The sequence below is a fragment of the Mustelus asterias genome, unplaced genomic scaffold (genome assembly GCF_964213995.1).
Source record: "Mustelus asterias unplaced genomic scaffold, sMusAst1.hap1.1 HAP1_SCAFFOLD_2637, whole genome shotgun sequence".
Classification (NCBI taxonomy): Eukaryota; Metazoa; Chordata; class Chondrichthyes; order Carcharhiniformes; family Triakidae; genus Mustelus; species Mustelus asterias.
In genome coordinates, this window is record NW_027592582.1 from 19,753 (window position 1) to 44,455 (window position 24,703).

The 24,703-nt window shown below is 42.3% G+C and overlaps 2 protein-coding genes across 6 annotated transcripts in view; one reads left to right on the plus strand and one right to left on the minus strand.

Moving 5' to 3' along the window:
* The window catches only part of cdip1 (cell death-inducing p53 target 1), a 38,232-nt gene extending 18,956 nt beyond the window's left edge, over positions 1 to 19,276 (plus strand). For all 5 annotated transcript variants that reach the window (XM_078207721.1, XM_078207718.1, XM_078207720.1 and 2 more), the window contains exons 3-5: positions 882 to 1,013; positions 6,369 to 6,651; positions 16,442 to 19,276. In XM_078207721.1, coding sequence (XP_078063847.1) covers positions 882 to 1,013; positions 6,369 to 6,651; positions 16,442 to 16,553 — 527 coding nt within the window. In that variant the 3' untranslated portion in view covers positions 16,554 to 19,276. The remainder of the gene's footprint in view (positions 1 to 881; positions 1,014 to 6,368; positions 6,652 to 16,441) is intronic.
* Positions 19,277 to 20,675: 1,399 nt separating this feature from the next.
* polr3k (polymerase (RNA) III (DNA directed) polypeptide K) lies at positions 20,676 to 23,573 on the minus strand (the record flags this gene model as incomplete). Its single annotated transcript, XM_078207723.1, has 2 exons — positions 20,676 to 21,057; positions 23,486 to 23,573. Coding segments are annotated over 2 exons (216 nt in total), but the record flags the coding sequence as incomplete, so codon positions are not given.
* Positions 23,574 to 24,703: the final 1,130 nt, after the last annotated feature.

Below are 24,703 nucleotides of genomic sequence, written 5' to 3' on the forward strand. Positions count from 1 at the left end.
ATTTCTGCGCCAAGTCTCCAATCTATCCATATCTTGTTGTATCCTCTGACAATCCCTGGCACTATCAACAACTCTCCCAATCTATCATAGGGACTCTATGATTAGGATTTACATTATGGAAGTCTAAGTTCATGTATTTGAATGATTTTAAAGCATGCTGAATAATCCATATAGAATTTTAAATCTGTTAAAAGTCTAGTTCCTAGTGTACACCTTTCCTTGTCTGTCATAACACATTGGCTCAGTGTAGAACAACAGTAAATCGGAAGGAAAATAAAAAATGAAAAGCAAAGCGGTTCTAGGAAGCTACCACTGGGAAACAATTAAACATCCAGGAGCCGTAGATCCTCAATGACTTTACAATTAAAAAAAAAAAAATTCCTTGAATGTATTTAAGGAAATGTTTGCTCTGTTAATGAAAATGCTTACAAATTGAGATCTTGGAGGAGATGAAAGGATCAAAAATATTTTACATTATTGGTCGGTTTAATTGATTTTGATGTCTTATTATTTCCTTCATTTCAATAATTCCACCCAGAATTGTAACTGTTAGATGAGTGTAGATCCTATAGTTTGAATGTGTGCATCAGTATGAGGTGAATGAGTGGAGGGGGTTACCATTAGTTTTCCAAAGCATGTACCTCAAGGCAAGAATCACCTTCTCAAAAGATGTGGACAGTTGGGATTCGCTCACAAGTACAGCATTCTTGGCTGAGTATTTTATTTGAAGGTTGTTAAATGAGACGGAAGCAGACAGAGATTAGAGTTCTCAGCTGTATTTCATCTTGATAAACAAGTGCTTAAGTTCATAGTTTACACTATTATTTTTATCAGTTGTACTTTTGTTACCAAGTCAAAAATATTTCTTCATGTTTCTTTAGTGTATATGCCGCCTACTACCACTCAACCTCAAGGATATCCCGTCCCACCAGATGGCGGACCACCTCCTTATGAGCCAGGATTTGTACCTCTCCACACGCCAGCAGAAGGTGGTATGCCCATGCCACCACATGGTAATTAAACTTCAAAAACCTTGGTGTGATCGCTGAATTTGTGGATATAACTGATTGCTGTAGTAATGCCCATGTAAATATGAAATGATTTTGGGTGGTAAATGGATCATTTGCAGTTGATGTATGAGGGTTCAGATTTTGCTCGTCAATGAGAACTTTGGCAGAAATATTTTTGGGGCATGATTCTGCTGCTTTATTTAAATCCAACCTTGTATTGACCAGATATAGAATTAAAGAAGAGTAATGTACTGCAGATGCTGGAAGTCTGAATAGAAGGCTGCTGCCAGACCTGCTGAGTGTTTCGGGGGTAGGCCATTCAGCCCATTGAACCTGCTCCACCATTCAATTAGATCATGGTTCAACTTCAGTTTCTCACGCTATCCCCATACCCCTTGATGTCATTAGGTCTCCAGCAATCTATCAATTAAAAAAAAAGTTTATTAGTCACAAGTAAGGCTTACATTAACACTGCAATGAAGTTACTGTGAAAATCCCCTAGGAAGTGTTGGGTTTGTTAGAGAATATAAAGACTGACAAATCCCCAGGGCCTGATGGAATCTATCCAAGGCTGCTCAGGGAGACGAGAGGTGAAATCGTTGGGCCTCTGACGCAAATCTTTGTCTCGTCACTGGACGCAGGTGAGGTCCCAGAGGATTGGAGGATAGCCAATGTGGTCCCGTGATTTAAGAAGGGTAGGAAGGATAACCCGGGTAATTATAGGCCGGTGAGCTTGACGTCCGTGGTGGGGAAGTTGTTGAAGATTCTTAGAGATAGGATGTATGTGCATTTAGAAAGGAATAAACTCATTAACGATAGTCAGCATGGTTTTGTGAGAGGGAGGTCATGCCTCACTAACCTGGTGGTGTTTTTTGAAGAAGTGACCAGAATGGTTGACGAAGGAAGGGCCGTGGATGTTGTCTATATGGACTTTAGTAAAGCGTTTGACAAAGTCCCTCATGGTAGGCTAGTGAAAAAGGTTGGATCTCATGGGATAAAGGGGGAGGTGGCTAGATGGGTGGAGAACTGGCTTGGTCATAGAAAGAAGTTTAACAACACCAGGTTAAAGTCCAACAGGTTTATTTGGTAGCAAAAGCCACACAAGCGTCCGAAGCTCTAAGCCCCTTCAGGTGAGTGGGAATTCTGTTCACAAACAGAGTTTATAAAGACACAGACTCAATTTACATGAATAATGGTTGGAATGCGAATACTTACAACTAATCAAGTCTTTAAGAAACAAAACAATGGGAGTGGAGAGAGCATCAAGACAGGCTCTCTCCACTCCCATTGTTTTGTTTCTTAAAGACTTGATTAGTTGTAAGTATTCGCATTCCAACCATTATTCATGTAAATTGAGTCTGTGTCTTTATAAACTCTGTTTGTGAACAGAATTCCCACTCACCTGAAGAAGGGGCTTAGAGCTTCGAAAGCTTGTGTGGCTTTTGCTACCAAATAAACCTGTTGGACTTTAACCTGGTGTTGTTAAACTTCTTACTGTGTTTACCCCAGTCCAACGCCGGCATCTCCACATCTTGGTCATAGAAGACAGAGGGTGGTAGTGGAAGGGTCTTTTTCCGGCTGGAGGCCTGTGACTAGTGGTGTTCCGCAGGGCTCTGTATTGGGACCTCTGCTGTTTGTGATTTATATAAATGATCTGGAAGAAGGAGTAACTGGGGTGATCAGTAAGTTTGCGGACGACACAAAACTGGCAGATAGTGAGGAACATTGTCAGAGGCTACAGAAGGATATAGATAGGCTGGAAATTTGGGCAAAGAAATGGCAGATGGAGTTCAATCCTGATAAATGCGAAGTGATGCATTTTGGTGGGAATAATGTAGGGAGGAGCTACACGATAAATGGAAGAACCATAAAGGGTGTAGAGACGCAGAGGGACCTGGGTGTGCAAGTCCACAGATCTTTGAAGGTGACGTCACAGGTGGAGAAGGTGGTGAAGAAGGCATATGGCATGCTTGCCTTTATAGGACGGGGCATAGAGTATAAAAGTTGGGGTCTGATGTTGCATATGTATAGAACGTTGGTTCGGCCGCATTTGGAATACTGCGTCCAGTTCTGGTCGCCACACTACCAGAAGGACGTGGAGGCTTTGGAGAGAGTACAGAGGAGGTTTACCAGGATGTTACCTGGTATGGAGGGGCTTGGTTATGAGGAGAGATTGGGGAAACTGGGGTTGTTCTCCTTGGAAAGACGGAGGATGAGGGGAGACTTAATAGAGGTGTATAAAATTATGAAAGGCATAGATAGGGTGAACGGTGGGAAGCTTTTCCCCGGGTCGGTGGTGACGTTCACGAGGGGTCATAGGTTCAAGGTGAAGGGGGGGAGGTTTAACACAGATATCAGAAGGACCTATTTTACACAGAGGGTCGTGGGGGCCTGGAATGTGTTGCCGGGCAAGGTGGTGGAGGCGGACACACTGGGAACGTTTAAGACTTATCTAGACAGCTATATGAACGGAGTGGGAATGGAGGGATACAAAAGAGTGGTCTAGTTTGGACCAGGGAGCGGCGCGGGCTAATTGTTCTTTGTTTCTCGTTTCAAGGCTTCATTCTATGATCATCTTGCTGGTGCCAGTACAGAGCGAGACTGCAGATAGTTGGGAACCTGTCTCGGGGGCAGGGAATTCAGATGGTGTTCGTAAAGCAGAAGTGGAAATGAATAGGGTTGGGAAGCATTTTCTGATCAGGGCCAGTGTGATCTCCTGGACTCGTTTCGATCGCCTCAGGGGGTCGGAGAGGAATTTCCCAGATTTTTTTTCCCCATATTGGCCCTGGGGTTTTCACTCTGGGTTTTCGCCTCTCCCTGGAGATCACATGGTCTGGAATGGGGGGGTGGGGGAGAGTTAATAGGTTGTGATGAACAAAGCTCGGTGGATAGGATATTAGGATGTAGATAGGCTGGAAAATTGGGCGGGGATCCTGGATTCAGGATTCAATCCTGGACCGGGGAGCGGCGCGGGCTTGGGGGGCCGAAGGGCCTGTTCCTGTGCTGTATTGTTCTTTGTTCTTTGTCGCCACACTCCGGCGCCTGTTCGGGTCAATGCACCTAACCAGCACATCTTTCAGACTGTGGGAGGAAACCCACGCAGACACGGGGAAAACATGCAGACTCCACGCAGATAGTGACCCAAGCCGGGAATCTATCCCGGGTCCCTGGTGCTGTGAGGCAGCAGTGCTAACCACTGTGCCACCCCTTGTCTTGAACTTGCTCAGTGATTGAGTTTCTGCAGCCCTCTGGGTTAGGGAATTCCAAAGATTCGCCACCCTCTGAGTGAAGAAGTTCCTCCTCATCTCAGTCTTGCCCTTATTCCCAGCATTTTCTGTTAATAGGATTAATAATTTTAAGAAGAAATTAATTTCTGCATTTTTATAAATGCACATGGCAATGTCATTGGCTGATAACAGGAGATCAATTAATTTGTTTACTGATCTCCTCACTTGTAATATGTGGAGCAGGCAGACGATCTACCAGACACTGCAAATAAATCAGATAACTTGCACTTTCCTTCAAGCACTGGGCATGGTACTTGGGATAGAGTCTTGTCTAGACCTACAGGTTGGCATCTGTAGAGTTCATGTGTGAAAAGAAGGGTACAACCTCAAGCTGATCCCAGACGCTTGTAAATCTATGGCACTGATTCCGGACAGATTGACCTCATGTAATTCACTCGGAGATTGGCTGTTGACTAATCCTGGGATTATACGAGACAGAAGGGTGGCGTTTTTCCCAGAGTCTACACCAGCTCTTTCAAAGAGCAAGCCAGTTAATCCCACACTTCACTATTTTTCCATATGTTTCCCATTTTCTTTCTCCATTAGGAGTTTAACTAGCTTCTTTTTGAAGGCTACAGTAGAATCTGTATCCATCGCCCTGCCGGTTAGTGCATTCGAAACTCCAACTATGTGGCACATCATTCTTTTCCTTGTGCTAACTGTGCCATTGGTTACTGAGCATTCAGCCATTGGAAATTGACTAAATGAAGACAGAATGTCTAAACCCTGCTTCCATTGAACACTTCGAATAAATCTACCTGCCCCGCCCCCGAAGAAGGAACAATCCCAACTTCTCCAGTCTATACATAAAACTCTAATCCTTCATCCCGAGAACTACTCTAGTACATCTCTTCTGTACCCTCTCCCAAGATGGCAACCCTTCCAAAGGGTGGTGGCCTGAATAATTGGGCAAATTTAGGTGCAATTGCTTTTGAGAATTACCTGTTGCTCCATGACATGTACTGACTTCAATGATGAACCCAGCATGGGTGGCATGGTGGCACAGTGGTTAGCACTGCTGCCTCACAGCACCAGGGACCTGGGTTCGATTCCCAGCTTGGGTCACTGTCTGTGTGGAGTTTGCATGTTCTCCCTGTGTCTGCATGGGTTTCCTCCGGATGCTCCGGTTTCCTCCCACAGTCCGAAAGATGTGCTGGTTAGGTGGATTGGCCATGCTAAATTCTCCCTCCATGTACCCGAACAGGCACCGGAGTGTGGCGACTGGAGGATTTTCACAGTAACTTAATTGCAGTATTAATGTAAGGCTATTTGTAACACACAAATAAACTTATGTGGCCACATCACGGGTAGCACCTTACTTCATGGTACCTTTTGCTGAATAAACCTGTTGTTCTACCTCCATCTGTATTGCACAATCTGTTTTGTGTTCCTACTATGAACTCAGACTCTGAAACAAACTGAGTATCCGAGTGAAAAGCTATCCACAATTGTTCAATATTGTGGAGAAGGAATTGTGGAAGGGAATAAGCCATTCACATCTATTCTATTAGTTTGATTTTTTTTGTAAGCAATAGATTCTGGTTGTGTATATTATAGGAATGTAAGCATCTCCAAAAGATTTTAAAAAGCTACAGTGCATGGGAGGCACGGTGGCACAGTGGTTAGCTCTTCTACCTCACAGCGCCAGGGACCCAGGTTCAATTCCGGCCTCGGGTCCCTGTTTGTGTGGAGTTTGCACGTTCTCCCCGTATCTGCATGGGTTTCCTCCGGGTGCTCTGGTTTCCTCCCACAGTCCAAAGATGTGCAGGTTAGGTTGATTGGCCATGCTAAATTGACCCTAGTGTCGGGGGGATTAACAAGGTAAATATGTGGGGTTGTGGGAGTAGGGCCTGGGTGGGATTGTGGTCGGTGCAGACTCGATGGGCTGAGTGGCCTCCTTCCTCATTGTAACGATTCTATGATTTTATGACTTCAGTTTGAGCTTTGGTGTGAACCAAGAGGTTTTTAAATTAATGATCAAGACCCATATTTGTGCAAAGAAAGATGATATGAATTAAGTTGCCTTTAACAAGTATTGATAACTTTTCTTTTTGTTCTTTTTTTCTGACAGGTTACTATCCGTCAGCTGGTCCATACCCACCGCCAGGCCATTATATGCCCCCGGGGCATTATCCACCCCCTCCCGGACACTATGCTCCTCAGAGTGGACAAACAGCAACTGTTATAGTTCCCCCGGGTGCTGCGACGACAGTGACAGTACTGCAAGGGGAGATGTTTCAAGCTGCACCAGTGCAGACAATGTGCCCTCACTGCCAGCAGACCATCACAACCAAGATCACTTATGAAGTAGGCTTGCTGAATACTTTATTCTGCCTCTTCTGCTGTTTTGTGGGGTAAGTAACTGGCACAGCAGCACGGTACAAGCAAAAGCTTGTGGAAATATCTTGAGGTTTGTTTAGTTGCAAAAAATTACAAAAAGAAGCTAGAAGTCTGTGTTAAATTGGACAGACTGGATGCAGGGATGATGATCCCCCTGGCTGGGGGTGTCTACAACAAGGGGCCACAGTCTTAGGAGATGGGGGTAGGCCATTTAGGACTGAGATGAGGAGAAACTTCTTAACCCAGAGGGTGGTGAACGTGTAAAATTCTCTATCACATGTTATCACATGAGGCTGTGGAAACCAAGTCACAATGTATTTAAGAAAGAAATAGATAGATTCATAAGAACATAAGAACATAAGAAATAGGAGCAGGAGTAGGCCATCTAGCCCCTCGAGCCTGCCCCGCCATTCAACATGATCATGGCTGATCTGAAGTGGATCAGTTCCACTTACCCGCCTGATCCCCATAACCCCTAATTCCCTTACCGATCAGGAATCCATCTATCCGTGATTTAAACATATCCAACGAGGTAGCCTCCACCACTTCAGTGGGCAGAGAATTCCAGAGATTCACCACCCTCTGAGAGAAGTTCCTCCTCAACTCTGTCCTAAACTGACCCCCCTTTATTTTGAGGCTGTGCCCTCTAGTTCTAGTTTCCTTTCTAAGTGGAAAGAATCTCTCCATCTCTACCCTATCCAGCCCCTTCATTATCTTATAGGTCTCTATAAGATCCCCCCACAGCCTTCTAAATTCCAACGAATACAAATTTCTAGATAATAAAGGCGTCGATAGGTATGGGGAGAAAGTGGGAGTATGGCGTTGAGATAGAGCCATGATACTGAATGGCAGAGTAGGCTCGAAGGGCTGAATGGCCTACTCCTGCTCCTATTTTCTATGTTTTGGTGTTGAACATATTAAATTTAATGTGCACATTTTGGTTTATTCCACTATCACGTTAAGATTGTCTTTAGCCCTCCAATTAATTACTATGCCACCTATTTTAGTAATGTCTGAAAATGTGATCAGCATTCCTTTGAGAACTATATCCAAATCATTGACAGACATAATTGCCTTTTCGTGTCCCAAGATGTGTAGGTTAAGATGGATTAGCCATGGTAAATGTGCAGTGTTACAGGGATAGGGCGGTGGAGGGGTCTGGGTAAGATGCTCTTTCGGAGAGACAGTGCAGAATCAATGGGTCAGATGGCGTCCTTCTGCACTGTTGGGATTCTATGGTTCTAACTGGCCATGGCAGAATCTTGTGGGATACGGCTAGTCCTTTCAAGCCACTCTGAAAAACTGCCCTAAGCATCTGTTTGGGGCAGATTCTGTTTCCTCCCATCTAACCAGTTTTTGACCCTTGCCTTTCTGCTGCTCCTAGACTAGTTAATATTCTCTAGTAGTCTCCTGTCAGATACCTTGGCAACCATTTTCTGTGCACTTTCACAGTCATTTTTCTCATTCGCCATATCTATCACATCATCTCAACAAACTCAACAGGTTTGCTGAGCACGTTTTTCATGAAAGCCTGCTCAACGTGAGCACTCGGGTAGTGCACTAGAAAGCTTTAGATTGGCTAAGAGGGAGTTGAAGAGCGAGCTTAGAAGGGCTAAAAGGGGACATGAGAAGACTTTGGCGGATAGGGTTAAAGAGAATCCTAAGGCGTTCTATAGGTATGTCAAGAACAGAAGGTTGGTTAGGGCAAGTTTAGGGCCAGTTATAGATGGCAGAGGGAAGTTATGTGTGGAACCGGAGGAGATTGGTGAAGCATTGAACCAATATTTCTCTTCGGTGTTCACGCAAGGGGACATGAATATAGCTGAGGAGGACACTGGGTTGCAAGGGAGTAGAATAGACAGTATTACAGTTGATAAGGAGGATGTGCAGGATATTCTGGAGGGTCTGAAAATAGATAAATCCCCTGGTCCGGATGGGATTTATCCAAGGATTCTCTGGGAGGCAAGAGAAGTGATTGCAGAGCCTCTGGCTCTGATCTTCAGGTCGTCGTTGGCCTCTGGTATAGTACCAGAAGATTGGAGGTTAGCGAATGTTGTCCCATTGTTTAAGAAGGGGAACAGAGACTTCCCCGGGAATTATAGACCGGTGAGTCTCACTTCTGTTGTCGGCAAGATGTTGGAAAAAATTATAAGGGATAGGATTTATAGTTATTTGGAGAGTAATGAATTGATAGGTGATAGTCAGCATGGTTTTGTGGCAGGTAGGTCGTGCCTTACTAACCTTATTGAGTTTTTTGAGAAAGTGACCAAGGAGGTGGATGGGGGCAAGGCAGTGGACGTGGTATATATGGATTTTAGTAAGGCGTTTGATAAGGTTCACCATGGTAGGCTTCTGCAGAAAATGCAGATGTATGGGATTGGGGGTGATCTAGGAAATTGGATCAGGAATTGGCTAGCGGATAGGAAACAGAGGGTGGTGGTTGATAGTAAATATTCATCATGGAGTGCGGTTACAAGTGGTGTACCTCAGGGATCTGTTTTGGGGCCACTGCTGTTTGTAATATTTATTAATGATCTGGATGAGGGTATAGTTGGGTGGATTAGCAAATTTGCTGATGACACCAAAGTCGGTGGTGTGGTAGACAGTGAGGAAGGGTGTCGTAGTTTGCAGGAAGACTTAGACAGGTTGCAAAGTTGGGCCGAGAGGTGGCAGATGGAGTTTAATGCGGAGAAGTGTGAGGTAATTCACTTTGGTAGGAATAACAGATGTGTTGAGTATAGGGCTAACGGGAGGACTTTGAATAGTGTGGAGGAGCAGAGGGATCTAGGTGTATGTGTGCATAGATCCCTGAAAGTTGGGAATCAAGTAGATAAGGTTGTTAAGAAGGCATATGGTGTCTTGGCGTTTATTGGTAGGGGGATTGAATTTAGGAGTCGTAGCGTTATGTTGCAACTGTACACAACTCTGGTGCGGCCGCACTTGGAGTACTGTGTGCAGTTCTGGTCCCCACATTACAGGAAGGATGTGGAGGCTTTGGAGAGGGTGCAGAGGAGGTTTACCAGGATGTTGCCTGGTATGGAGGGGAGATCCTATGAGGAGAGGCTGAGGGATTTGGGATTGTTTTCGCTGGAAAGGCGGCGGCTAAGAGGGGATCTTATTGAAACATATAAGATGATTAGAGGTTTAGATAGGGTGGATAGTGATAGCCTTTTTCCTCTGATGGAGAAATCCAGCACGAGGGGGCATGGCTTTAAATTGAGGGGGGGTAGTTATAGAACCGATGTCAGGGGTAGGTTCTTTACCCAGAGGGTGGTGAGGGATTGGAATGCCCTGCCAGCATCAGTCGTAAATGCGCCTAGTTTGGGGGTGTTTAAGAGATCCGTAGATAGGTTCATGGACGAAAAGAAATTGGTTTAGGTTGGAGGGTCACAGTTTTTTTTTTAACTGGTCGGTGCAACATCGTGGGCCGAAGGGCCTGTTCTGCGCTGTAATGTTCTATGTTCTATGTTCTAACCTTACCCTTCGCCTGAGGTCTAGTGACCCTCAGGTTAAATCATCACCAGTCAGCTCTCCTCCTCAAAGGGGAGAGCAGTCTATGGTTATGTGGGCCTATGGCGACTTTACCTAAGCAAGCTCTTCCATTCTGAAATCTATGTTGACTAATTCTAATTGTCCTCGTTATCTAAATATTTAGTAATTTCTCCTCCCACAAATGATGGCTTCAAAGTGGCGATTATGTTGGCCGTATTACTCTAAATGAACACTGATGTATAATTTTTAAGGCTCCTGCTATCTCTTCCAGTTCCCTCAGGATCCTTGGTGTATCCCATCAAATTGTAGTACTTTTTCCTCTTTTGGCTTCACCAGCGATTAGGATATTTTTCTTTTAATGGCATATCTCCTCCAATTTTTAATCAGTTTATAATATTTGCCCCCCCCCCCCATGTTCTTCTTGATTGTAAATTTGTAAATACTGAAGAGAAGTAGCTGTTAACTATAATAAACACAATGTTGGAAGCAGCATGTTAGGCAGTATCTGCGGAGAGAGTATGTTAATGTTTCAGATCAACGACCTGTCATCAGATGTTCTGAAACTTTGACTCTGCTTCTCTCTCCACAGATGCTGCCAGGCCTGCTGAGCATTTCTGGCATTTTCCCATTTTATTTCTAATTTCTAGCATCTGCAGTTTTTTGTGTTTTCGTGAACGTCCATTTTCGCTTATCCTGTATGAGCTCACTAACCTCTCCTCATGGGATTCCAGTTTTAACAATTTTCTTTTAACTTGTATATCTGCAGCATAGTTTAGTGTTCTTCATAGATTTTAAGATTCTCTCCTCAAACTCCTCTCATTTAATTATACCTTTCTTTAATTTATTTGCTTATTTTATCATTTTAATCTTGTCTCAGGCACACTACGCCCTTCCCTTCAATTTCTGTTAACTATGAATGTATCCATTAAATTGTGGGACTTGAGGTAGTCATTTTGAATGGTAAATATTTAGTCAGCAACTTTTACAGTATCCTTGAAAGTATCTCGTTATTGCTCGTGGTCCTGTGTGCTAACTTCACTTCAATTCACCTGGTTCATTCTTGCTAAAATCTACCCTTCCAAACAGTACCTTTTTGTTCCGAGGTTTTACCTTCTCTGTTTGGGCCCGACCTTTATCATCATTACTGCCTCTGAGACTCTCGCCCACACTTGTTCCACTCATCTACCTGATCTGTTTCATAACTTACAGCTGTAGCAGCAATCACTTTCACTTCACAGGAATTTGGACATGCTGCTCTGGTCTTGAAAGCATTGAAGAATTCCGTTCTTTTCTGTTAACTCCCTCCCTGATACAGTCAATGATTACATGGAGTCACAGCACGGAAGGAGTTCATTCAGCCCATTGAACCTATGCTGGCTCTTTGTAAGTTCTACTCTCTTTCCATTTCATTCTACCCCCGCAATTTTTTCCCTTCAGGTGCTTATCCAATCTCCTTTTGAAGGCCAAGATTGAATTTGCCTCCACCACCTTTGATTCTTTTGCCTTTCAACTTAAATCTGTGCCTCCTTGTTCTTGACACATGCATCAATGGGAAAGGTTTACCTCTATTTGCTTTGTCTAGATGTCTCATGGTTTTGAACGTTTCTATCAAATCTCCTGTCAACTTTCTCAAAGGAGAACAACCCAGTTTCTCCAAACAAACCATGTAACTGAAGTCCCTAATCTCTGGAACTGTTCCAGTAGACCTTTCCTGCACCTTCCTAAAGTGTGTTGCCCAGAATGAAATGCTCAGAATACTCTTGTTGGAGCTGAGCCAGTGTTTTAGAAAGGTTCATCATAACTTCCTTGCTTTTATCCTTCATGCCTTTAATTAAAACACTATCTGGGGAAACAGCCATTCACCTCTAATGTTTCCTCTCACTTCACCAACTTTGCATTCATTTTTAAAATTCATTAATGGGATGTGGGCATCATTGGCTAGGCCCACCCCTAATAGCCATTGAGAAGGTGGTGGTGAGCTTGAATCGCTGCAGTCTATATGGTGTAGGTACACCCACGGTGCTGTTAGAGGAAGAGTTCCAAGATTTTGACCCAGCGACAGTGAAGGAGTGGCGATATATTTCCAAGTCGGGATGGTGAGTGACTTAGAGGGGAACCTTCAGGTGGTGGTGTTTCCAGGTATCTGCTGCCCCTGATCTTCTAGATGGTAGCAGTCGTGGTTCCTAAGAAGCCTTGATGAGTTCCTGCTGCTTTTTATTCCACGGCCTGCAACTTTACTGGCAAATGTATCATGTGGCACTTTATCAAATACCTTTTGGAAGTCCATATTTACTACATCAACCCCATTACCCTCATCAGCCCAATCTGTTGCTTCAAACATTTAATCATTTAGTTAAACACAGTTTGCCTTCAACAGATCTGTGCTGGCTTTCCTTAATTAGAATTACTACAGTGCAGTTGGAGGCCATTCGACCCATCGAGCCTGCACCAACAACAATCCCACCCAGGCCCTATCCCCGTAATCCCACATATTTACCCTGCTAATCCCCTGACAGTAAGGGGCAATTTAGCATGGCCAATCCACCCTAACCCGCACATCTTTGGAATGTGGGAGGAAACCGGAGCACCCAGAGGAAACCCATGCAGGCACGGGAAGAACGTGCAAACCCCACAAAGACAGTGACCTGAGGCCGGAATTGAACCTGGGTCCCTGGCACTGAGAGGCAGCAGTGCTAATCACTGTGCCACCCTGTATATTTGTCTGTACTTGACCAAGTGACTACTAATTTTGTCCCAGAATTTCCCAGAATTACACTGTCTGGCCTGTCATTGGTAGGCTGATTACACTCCCTTTGGTCAAGAGCGACACATTTGTGGTTCTCCAGACATCTTGCACCATCTGCATGTCTAAGGCGGAGTGAAGGGTTATAGTCAGTTCTTCCCTCAGCATCCTCAGATAGATCTCACCTAGTCCTGGCAGCTATTGGTCAGTGCAGGAAGTTGCTGGAATCCTGGGACAATCAGCACTAGTTTCTGCCATGGGATGGAGCCTGCTTCAGTTCAGAACTGAAGCCAGGAGCACAGCAACTGAAAACAGACCCTGATAAGAACAGGGTGGGAATAAGACTGGAGAACAATGCCAGACAGTGGGGGTAGGGAGGAGGGGAGTGGAAGCTAGAGAGTAACATTGGGGTGGGAGTAGGCCAGAGAATAACGTCCGGAGGTAGGGGAAGAGCACCTAAGGGCGAGAGTGGAAGCGCTGTGGGAAAGGCGCAGGTAGGCCACAGAAAATGTCTGTGGCAAATGACTTTAACCGTCCCTGGTAAATGGGTTTTCCATCTCTAATCCTTTTTTATTATTTTTGAATTACTTAATTTTACTTTCTGCTTGGTATTTCTGGTTTCTTTTATCCTACTTACCCCATTTCTTGATTTGTGTTTCTTCACTTCCCTGATTATATCTGGGTTGCCCATTCATTAGCTCCCTTTCTATCCACGTGAAGTCCATGCTTACAAAATAATTCCTATCTTCCCCAGAGTGAAAGGGAAATCCTCTTTTCGACAGCATCCTTTTAACTTTGTGTTGGGCTTCCTGTCCATCTCTATTTTTGTACACTGAGCATTATTAATATATTAACATCCTTTAAGTCCTGCTTCGTAATCTGAACTCCGTTTGCCTCAGGTCTTTTTTTCTGTTGTTGGCCTTCATGTGAATTCACATGTTTATTCCGTATCCGTTTTTGTTTCTTTCCAGCCTTTCAGAAAAGTCCCTTAGCCTCGCGCTTTAGATTGCAAAAGCCAGTGTTTGAGTCCTCCGAACGATTAACCCTTTCAGTTCTACTGCATTCATTGCTGATGTGTCTCACCAGCTCCCTCAAGCCACCTCACGTTTGTTGGTGCCATTTTAATGCATTTGATGGCCGTGCCTAGAATTGCCACCTCCCCACAGAAAGCCAGTTGCTGCAAGTGTGATAGAGAGGATGATTTGCTCTGGGTATTTCGTCCATCTCGTCTCACTTTCTCTATGAATGGTCACTGCAGCTTCCTCCAGCTCTACAACTCCTCAGAGGGCCTGATCACCCTCAAACTGCTGCCTCATAACCCTCACATCTCTCCATGATGTGTTGGATTATCTACAATTCTCATTCAAGTTATGAATTCTTGAGTAAACTCAGTTGGAGACATTTCCTACATTTGTGCTTGTCTAAGTTAACATCTGCTATTTGATATTTCCATGTATTAGTTATTTCCTGTAACTGATGAGCTAACTTCTTACCTACCTTCAATTGAATGACTCCCTCCCCAAGGCCCCCATTTTAAATTCACATTCGAGTCAGATCTCCATTTTCATTTGGTTGCCATCCCATCAATTAACAGAGTATAACATCAGTCAAAAATAACTGGATTGAGCTATGATACCCGTGTTTTAAAAAAAACTCAATGGAGGGGCCGGTTGGCGAGTGTATGGATCAAATTAACATCAATAGCACAGAACTTGATCCCATTCCATCTGAGGTAGATTTGGGGCCTGCCTCTGCACCCGACTCAGTAGTAAAATCAAATCTCAGTATTTTTCTGTGATTTGGCAAATGATTGCCAAGGACCTGCAGAGAATTGAATAATGTATATCATTATTCTTATCCGGTTTAATTATTAATTTGTCAATGTTCAGCAGACAGACCAGCTATGTAACTAGGTGGAAAATTAGCTTTACACGTGGAATGAAAAAATGAACAGTACAGTGCAGAAACAGGCCCTTTGGTCCTCCAAGTCTGCACTGATCACGTTGTCCTATCTAGACCAATTGCTTGTATCCTTCTATTCCCCATCTGTTCATGTGTCTATCCAGATGAGTTTTAAATGTTGCTAACATGTCTGCCTCAACCACCTCACTTGGCAGTGCATTCCAGGCCCCCACCACTCTGTTTTTTTAAAAAAACCTTCCCCTGCACATATCCACTGAACCCTCCCCGCCCCCCCCCCCCCCCCCCCCCCCACCCCCCTTACCTTGAACCTGTGCCCCTTGGAACATGTAACGTGTGGAAAAGAGAAAAATGAAAGGGAAACTTAGAGCATGATGAGACTATTATTCCAGATTGGATTCTGTGTAAAGTAAATATGGTGAACCAATTTTTTTTTTTGAAAAGCAAATAGAATTCTCAGATTTATAAGTCAGTTCAGTGGAAGACTGGTACAGACGATATGTTACATCTGGAGCACTGTTAGATTTTAATCACCATTGAAGGCAATGCTGTATTTGAAAGGGTGTTGCAACAAAATTGATTGACTCTGAAAATGAAGTACGCGGAGCGCTTAGAGAAGATTAAGCTTGAGACAGTTAGTAGAATACAAAATAATACATTAGTTCAGCCCATAGGACCAAATGATATAAATGTGCTTTTGTGGGAAGCATTTGAGATTTTCTTTTGCTCTAAAGGATAATAAATATGTGGAATAATTCACCAAATAAAGTAGCAGAGAATGTATTATTCAGAATGCAGTTAAATGCCTGACTGGTGGGAGTTGGATGCTGGTGGGACAAGTTTGATGTACCAGCTATTTTTTTAATATAACTTTGGACTGCTCAAAAGTAGATTCATCGTACATCTGAGGAGTTCAGGATTAACATTTTGGGACCTTGTGACAAATGGGGAATTTAAATGCAAATAAGTTTTCTTTTTCTCTCTGTTAAACAAACTGATATTTAGGGGAAATTCTAAACAGATTGTTGAAGCGAGTTTTGAATTGCAATTACTGTGATTCTTTCATTGTGGTGGGAGAGTGGTAATAAATTGTGACATATGATTCTCAGGGGACTTGACTGGGGAGATGCTGAAAGGTAGTTTCCTCTTATAGGAGAGTCTAGGACCTGAGGGCATAACCTCAGAGTAAGGGGTTTCCCATTTAAAACTCAGTTGAGGAGGAATTTCTTCTGAAGGGAGTGAATCAGTGGAATTCTTTACCACAGAGAGCTGTTGAGACTGGGTCATTAAGAATGTTCAAGGCTAAGATAGACAGATTTTTAATCAGTAAGGGAATCAAAGGTTTTATTGCAGTTTTAAGGCAAATATACCACATAGTGTGTTGCAGATTTCTAGTGTGGCTATTCCTGTAGAAATACCCAGTAATGCGATGGTTTTTAATGTTAGTTACAATGCACTGGATTTGTTTTGACCACTTGAGGCATTCCACCCCACAGTACTAACAAGGCTGTGAAAATTACAGGTACAACTGGTAATGTCTCTGCTCCATTTTCCAACAACCTCTGATACTACTGTTTGATCTATAACCGATTAAGTTATCAAAATGTGGTTACTTAAAATTTTTACCAACTTTATTTGTTTTAATGCAGGTGTGACTTGGGCTGCTGCTTAATCCCCTGCATAATAGATGATCTGAAGGATGTGATGCACACTTGTCCAAACTGTAAAGCTTACATATATACATACAAGCGGGTATGCTAACAGCAATCCTGATCCTGCCCAAGAAGTGTTGGGATAACCTTAAAATGGCAAACTTAAATGTTCATTTTTATTTCAATTTACATGTTGTATTCTATATGATTGAGATACTTGCAGCATTGTACTGTGCTGTAATTACATGCAACGGTGGATGCCTTATTGCAGAACATAAAGTTGAAGAATTTATTAATGTGTTAATTCCGTGTAAACAATATAAATGTCAGTCATACCCTAACTAACAATTTCAACTTTTAAAGTTCCCAGTGCAACAAAACCTGTGGATAGTAATCTTTAAGATAACATTCAGTTTTGAATCCTGAGCCATTTGTATGTCTACATTTGATTATTGTGCTGAATGATGTTGGGAATGAAGGGAAAATAACTGGTTTAGGACATCTTTCAACAATCTGCCTTCAGGCCCAAAATATTGCACATGGCAGTGATATTTTTGTGATGCACTGTTTATTTTTCAATATTCAAGTTTAATAATTTGTTAATGTGCTGTGTAGAAATTAAACGCAGGAGTGCGAGTGTGTATACATGAAACCCCAGGGAAAATAAATATTGTCTCACACTCCTAATGCTTCTTAACGGGAGCATATATGCATGAATGTGTTTTTCAATATTATTTGCATTTCTGTTGTAATTTTAAGACTTGCATCTTACTGAAGTATTTGGTGTTGCTCCTGGTACAGATTCTGACACTGACATATAGATTGTTGAGATAGGTACCGAGGTGATAGAGGGCATGTTTTAGAGCAGTAGTATTTATTTTGCTGAGACGAAATGTTGTTGCGAAAATATGAATTTCACATTTGTCAATTGATTGTTGCCACAGTGATGGTTTAAAAAGGATCCAAAGCATTCTGAGCTATGAGAAATGACTTGGTGTTTTATAGTGCAATCATAAGTCAGCCACAAAGTCCTTTTTAACCCATATAATGGAGCTTGTACAGCATAGTTTCTAAAACTTACAAATCCAGTGTTTAAAAGATTAATGATGCGTAGCTTAGACTCCGTCAATCTATGGAAGAGTTTTTCATTTTAAAAGGAATTCTGTCTGTTACGATACAGATCACTGTACCAGGATCTCCTGATATGTTCTTTATAGTAGTGTTTTGAAATATTGTACAGTGTGGAAATCTTGGATATATATTCAGTAATATAAATGTAATAATAATGCTCTTGATGCTTGTGCAATTTTCGGCAGCTTGCAAGTGTTGCCTTTGCTAAGAACTTATGCAACATATGTGAACCTCTGGTATTATTCGTACTGTACAACTTGCATTATGAAATTGCAAAGAATTGAAACAAAGTGTATTCTGCTTGGAAAATAAGTGAATGCAGCACACAAGAAATTTAATGAAAAATGTAGCTGTCCTTGAGGAGCAGGACCGATACCTGCGGCAAATCTCTTTCCATCCAATATACTTTGTGCCCATCACTTTTGCATCAATTTAATATTAAAGTTAATCAATGTTATTAGATGTGGTACTTGTTGATGGTTAGGAACACAAGTTGTTTTAGATATTAGCAATGTCTTGATCGTTCGGTTCAGATTGCTATTAATTCTAACAGCAGGAGACCAAAATATTTTTCTTGACAAGATACGACGGGAAGCAAAAGTATTTGACATGAGCAGCCTTTTCTATTTCCACCTCGTTGTGACATTGTCAAAAGGCTGACAAGACACACGGGGATTTGTTCCTTTTACTTTCATGACTACTGTGAATGCAATATATTCAGTCCTCCAATTCTGTTTTCACCCATGGGCTGCATTTTATGGCACTTGCAACAAGTATCTTCTGTTGTAAAGACTGGTGTAGCTAATGCTGTTTGTTTTTAAAAACGAGCCATTCCAAGTGGGCCTTCTCGCACATGGAGGGCATTTGTGAATACTATTAGTTATTGAAGAGGAAAAATAAATCATGTTTATTTACCCCAATATTGAAGTTTAATCATCCTGATGGATATTGGGCACCAAATGTTTTTTTGACTGGGGGTGGGAGAGTTAATTGTCTGACCTGTGACTTAAAATACTGCATTAATTTTTTTAACAGCATCACAAGGATGTTGCCTTAGTAACTGTAAAATACTGGATTCCTTTTAAAAATAGATCTATTTATGTTCTGGGTTGAGGAATGCAATCTATTCCTTGACATCAAGCTTCTGCACCAGATTATAAGTTTAAAAATTCCAGTTAAATACACAAAGTAATAGTCAATTAAGCACATCTGTCAATACAAACTATAATTAAAGCCACAAACACAGATGCTAAATTGTTTTGCACTATTTTTCTTTAATGCTAGCCTTTGCGCACCTGCAAAGCTAACATGAATACTTGCCTTCACCTTTCACATGCTAACAATCAGGACAATTTGTGTATTGTTGATATGACAAAGCCTGACTGCAGCCAACTTGGATTTAAATCTTAACATGTCCATCTTGTATCTGACCACTTTGTGTATTTAAGTGATACATGGTAGTGTTGAAATAAGAGGCAGTACATATCTAATGCTAAAGTTCTTGCTGGGAAAAATCTGTAGCTGATTTTTTTTATTATGTAACTGAAATGATTAGTGGTTGAGTCAGCTTATGTGTGCAAGCTAATTAAGCATTCCATACATGTACATGCATTATCTCTTATCCAATGTACAAATGAGTATATACAACTTGGAGATTAATAAATGCTAATGGCACAGTTTTGTTGTGAAACTCTTCCTTAATTTTGATCTTTTCTTGGCTCAATAACTTATTTATAGAATTACAGAATGGTTATAGCACAAGAGGCCATTTGGGCAGTGTCTGCAAGAGCAACCTGTCCCTTTTCTCAGCATGTTATTTTTCCTTCATAATTCACTTAAATGTCACAATGAAATCTGCCTCAATCTCACTATCACATGACTGATAGTGTTGGGGTGTTGTACTGTGTTATATAAATGTGCAAGCAGAGAAAATCCCATCCAAAATTCCTAGTCATAGAACCTTCCAAGTACAGACCAGCCTTATGTACCCATCTGAAGATGTACTTAATTATGTACCTATTTGACAAGATACGACGGGAAGCCAAAGTATTTACCCATTTAAGATGTACTTAATGCCTCTTTCCTAACCCTTAACTGTTCCCTCGTGTCTTTATTCATTAACGGCATCCCTACTCATGCCCACACGGGGTGGCACGGTAGCACAGTGGTTAGCACTGCTGCTTCACAGCTCCAGGGACCTGGGTTTGATTCCTGGCTTGGGTCACTGTCTGTGTGGAGTTTGCACATTCTCCTCGTGTCTGCGTGGGTTTCCTCCCACAGTCCAAAGATGTGCGGGTTAGGTTGATTGGCTATGCTAAAATTGCCCCTTAGTGTCCTGGGATGTGTAGATTAGAGGGATTAGTGGGTAAAATATGTAGGGATATGGGGGTAGGGCCTGGATGGGATTGTGGTCGGTGCAGACTCGATGGGCCGAATGGCCTCTTTCTGTACTGTCGGGTTTCTATGATTTCTATGAACCATACCAAACTTGGTCATCTTTGCCTTAAAGGTGAAACTAAATAAATGCAAATTGTTATTTTTGCAATATTTAAGTTTATCATTTCAGCTGTCTACATTAAACTACACAAACATACATTACATTTACTACAAAACTAGATTAAGACAGTAAATGTTGACTATATGAAAGTTTGTTTATTAGTCACAAGTAGGCTTACATTAACACTGCAGTGAAGTCAGTGTGAAAATCCCCTAGTTGCCACACTCCGGTGCCTTTGGGTACACTGAGGGAGAATTTAGCACAGCCAATGTACCTAACCAGCGCTTCTTTTAGACTGGGAGGAAACCCATGCAGACACAAGGACAGTGACCCAAGCCGGGAATCGACAAGCGTGGTTGGAGAGGTTTTAAGATATACTTAATGCCTCTTTCCTAACCCTTAATTGTTCCCTCATGTCTTTATTCATTAACGGCATCCCTACTCATGCTTCATTTACTTTCATTTCAATGGAATATATTTTCACTGAACTCTGAATACAATTTTAAACATATTATTTGATATTACTGCCCATTTTATTTTCCCAAGTTCTATTCATTCTAAAAATAATGTCTAAGTTCTGATCACAAAAAGAAACAAGGAACACTTAATCAATTTGTTTAATATACATAAAAATATCTTCAGAGAACATTTTAGAAAGTTAGTGACACTAATCTACCATCTATTACAGCCTGTACACAATTAACAGTTTAAATTTCACTGTAATTGGTTTAAATCTTTTCCAGTGAGGAGAAAAAAGAAACACATGTGAGTTGCAAATCCAGCAATTTCAGTATAGTACAGCTCCATATCCATTAGTTGCCATCCATTCATAATTGTTTGGATTCTGTGCAAGAAACTTAATCCCTCCAGCGATGCCCACACGCTGGATTGCAGCACTTATAAAATGTGGTCATAGGTTCATCAGCAGATCTGGTTTGTATTTGCATGAAATAAGCTCGAGGATGTTCACATTTGGGACAGGTTTCTGCAGAAATACAGACATGTCAAAAGTCAAGCTACTGTCATGCGAATTGTGACATGAGTCGTAAATGGCATATGCAACCTTTCTCCATCCAAACTTAATTTGCCAACAGGATTCCGTTGTAATGCTCAATCATTTATACTGCACCGTAAATGTCCCAAAGATTTTCACATGAAAGTTATAGAGCAAAACTAGACCCCCAAGCCACACAAGATGGTATTAGGGCAGATCATCAAAATCTCAGTCAAAGAGGCTGATTTTTGTGGGGCGCCCATAAAGTAAGGTGGAGAGCTGTAGGGAGCAAGTTCCAGAAGTTTGGCCCTTGGCAGCCATCAATGGTAGACGGATAAAAAATCTACAATGCTCAAGAGGCCTGAATTAGATGGGGCGGGCAGGGAGGGAGGTGGAGAAAATTAGTTAGGAAAGGACAAAGGTATTTGGAAACCAGGATGAGAATTTTAAATCAAGACATTGGCTCATGGCCAAGCAATGTAGATCAGAAGAACAGAGCTTTGAGTTAGGGCACGAACAGCAGTTTTGAATGACCTTGAGTTTATAGTGGGTAAAACGTGGGAGGTCATTTGTGTATTGGGCAGAACCACAATGCCACTATCTCAGGGGAAGATGATAGAGTAATGGTAATGACACTAAATCCAGAGGCCCAGGCTAATGCTCTTGGAACATAATCTCAAACCTCTACAGAGGCTAGTGGAATTAATAATTCTGGAACATAAAGCTAGTCTCAGTAGTGGTGACCATGCAACTATCAATTGTCATAAAAACCTATCTGGTTCACTGATGTCTTTTAGGGAAGGAAATCTGCCATCCTTGCCCAATCTGGCCTGCATGTGACTCCATTTACTAACCTCCTGTAAAAGGAAATAAGGGGTGTGCAGAAAAAGGTGCCTTTGCCAGCAATGCCTATATTCCATGAAAGAATAAAGAAAATCAGGTCTCGAGGAAACAAAGGAACAGATGAGGGTTTTCAGTTGATGAGCTGAAGCAGGGGCAAAGTTACAGAGGTGAAACAGTGTTGGCACAGTTATGTAGTTGGAAGCCCCACCATGTGTCAGCAAGGTGTTTTTTCTTTCACAGGATGACAGCATTAATGGTTAGGCCAGCATCTAGTACCCATTCTTAATAGCTTTTCAGAAGATGGTGGCAAGCTGCCCTCCACTGAACCGCTGCAGTCCACATGATGTAGTTTGATCATTTGGAACGAGCAGAGGGAGTGAGCTAGAGCTGGGTGACATCAGCGTACATGTGAAAACAGGGTTCAAAATACAAGGCGGCAGAGGAATTCGTCTTGTAAAAGAAAACCCACCAAAACAATTCAAGAAAGGTCGCCCCGTGTACTTTGATGGAAGGAGCAATGAGCACAGGAAACTGAATGTGTGAGCAGACCCTCCTCCAATCACAGATTCTGTTTATCCCATGTTGCCGCCTGATTGGAAGGATTCAATCCTGGAGCTCTGACAAAGATGGATGTGGATTTGGATGGTGGGAAAATGCCAAAGGGCTTCAGAGAGAAAAGGAAAGCTGGTGGGACAGCGGTTTGCAAGGATGGTGGAGACAGGGGACAAGGTTCAGCGGGGAGGGATGGTGACAGCAAATTTAAAGGAGAGAAAAGGCATGTTAACAATATCAGCCAACAATGGGGTCATAGAATCCCTACAGTACAGAAGGAGGCCATTCGGCCCATTGAGTCTATATCGACCACAATCCCACCCAGGCCCTACTCCCACAACCCCACACATTTACCCTGCTAATCCCCATGACACTAGGGTCAATTTACCATGGCCAATCAACCTAACCTGCACATCTTTGGATTGTGGGAGGAAACCGGAGCACCCAGAAGAAACCCACGCAGACACGGGGAGAATGTGCAAACTCTGCACAGACAGTGACCCGAGGCCAAAATTGAACCTGGCCTCGGGTTCAATTCCAAGCAGTGCGGTTAGGAAAGAAGAGTTCAGTGGTTTAGTGGGAGTAGGGTTAAAGGAGGAGGTGGAAACTCACATGAATGAGGTGAGCTCAAGGAGGGCATGAGGGAGAGAAGATGTGAGTTCGGGGCTAGGGCAGAGGGATGAGGTTTAGCTAGACAAAGATCCATGAGCAATTGTTGGACATGTTAAACTCAAAGTCTGTTTACTGACTAGCAGAAGAGTTGGAAAAATGTCATTATATAACTAATCCAAAAGCAGCAAAACTTAAAATATATATATATTATATATTCCACACATTGACAAAGAGTAAAAATCCAACCCATACCAAAAGCAGAGGGATAAATATTGTCCAGGACACCAAGAGATTGTAACACCATGACTACCACTACCATATAAGCACTACCCTACTACTGTGGGACAGTGCAACTTAATAGCGTAACCTATAATTCCACCTTAAAACAACGTATGGGCAAGTCATGCTATACCTGCTGTAGAGTCAACATTTTCCCAAGCAGCAGCTCCACCCAATACATCATCAACCTCTTTTAGCTTGGGGTATTTTCTGTTTGTTACCTACAAAACAAAGGAAAATCACACATTATTTAGCACACACAAGTCATAGGAACATAGGACTTAGGAGCAAAAGTAGGCCATTCAGCCCTTCAAGCCTACTCTGCCATTCAATCAAATCATGGCTGATCTAATTGTGGTCTCAACTTCACTTTGCCATCGACCCCATAACCGTAACTCCTTTGTCAAATCTGTCTAACTCTGCCTTGAATAGATTCAATGAGTAAAGAAGTCTAACAGCACCAGGTTAAAGTCCAACAGGTTTATTTGGTAGCAAATGTCACTAGCTTTCGAAGCGCTGCCCCTTCGTCAGGTGGAGTGACGAAGGGGTGGAGTGACGATGGGGCAGCGCTCCGAAAGCTAGTGGCATTTGCTACCAAATAAACCTGTTGGACTTTAACCTGGTGTTGTTAGACTTCTTACTGTGTTTACCCCAGTCCAACGGTGGCATCTCCACATCATAGATTCAATGACCCAGCCTCCACTGCTCTCTGAGGAAGTGAACTTCACATTCCAATGACCCTCAGAAAAAAATTCTCCTCATCGACATCTAAGAAGGTAGACCTCAATCTTAAATCATATCCCCTGGTGCTAGTTTCTCCCACGAGAGGAAACATCCTCCCGGTATCCACCCTATCAGGATCATATAGAAGTTTTAATGAAATCACCTCATTTGAGAGGTGTTCAAAATCATGAAGAATGTGAAAGAATCCCTAGTTCACAAAGGAAAATTGCCTTGTACACAATTAACATCATTTCTTTCCACTATATGTTTCCATTATTCAACATAGTCCCAGTTCCATTCACCTACATATGAAAGTCATTATGCTCACTTTAAACAATACACAAGATTACAATACTCAATTTCAACTCCCTCATCTTAAGAGTGAAATTATATTACTTGTTACATTTTGCTCCTGGATAATAAATGATTCAATAACCTTCCTTCTTGAAGGCTGAATGGCTTTGTGAAACGATTAATGTACCATGCATCTAGAACACACCACACACAGCATCAGTTTCTCAATCACATTAGAGCCCCAAGTAAGAGCCCACCTTCAAACACTGACACACCATCTTCTTAAGGGAATATCTCATCTGCTGAAAAGGTCACAAACTTGAAACATTAACTG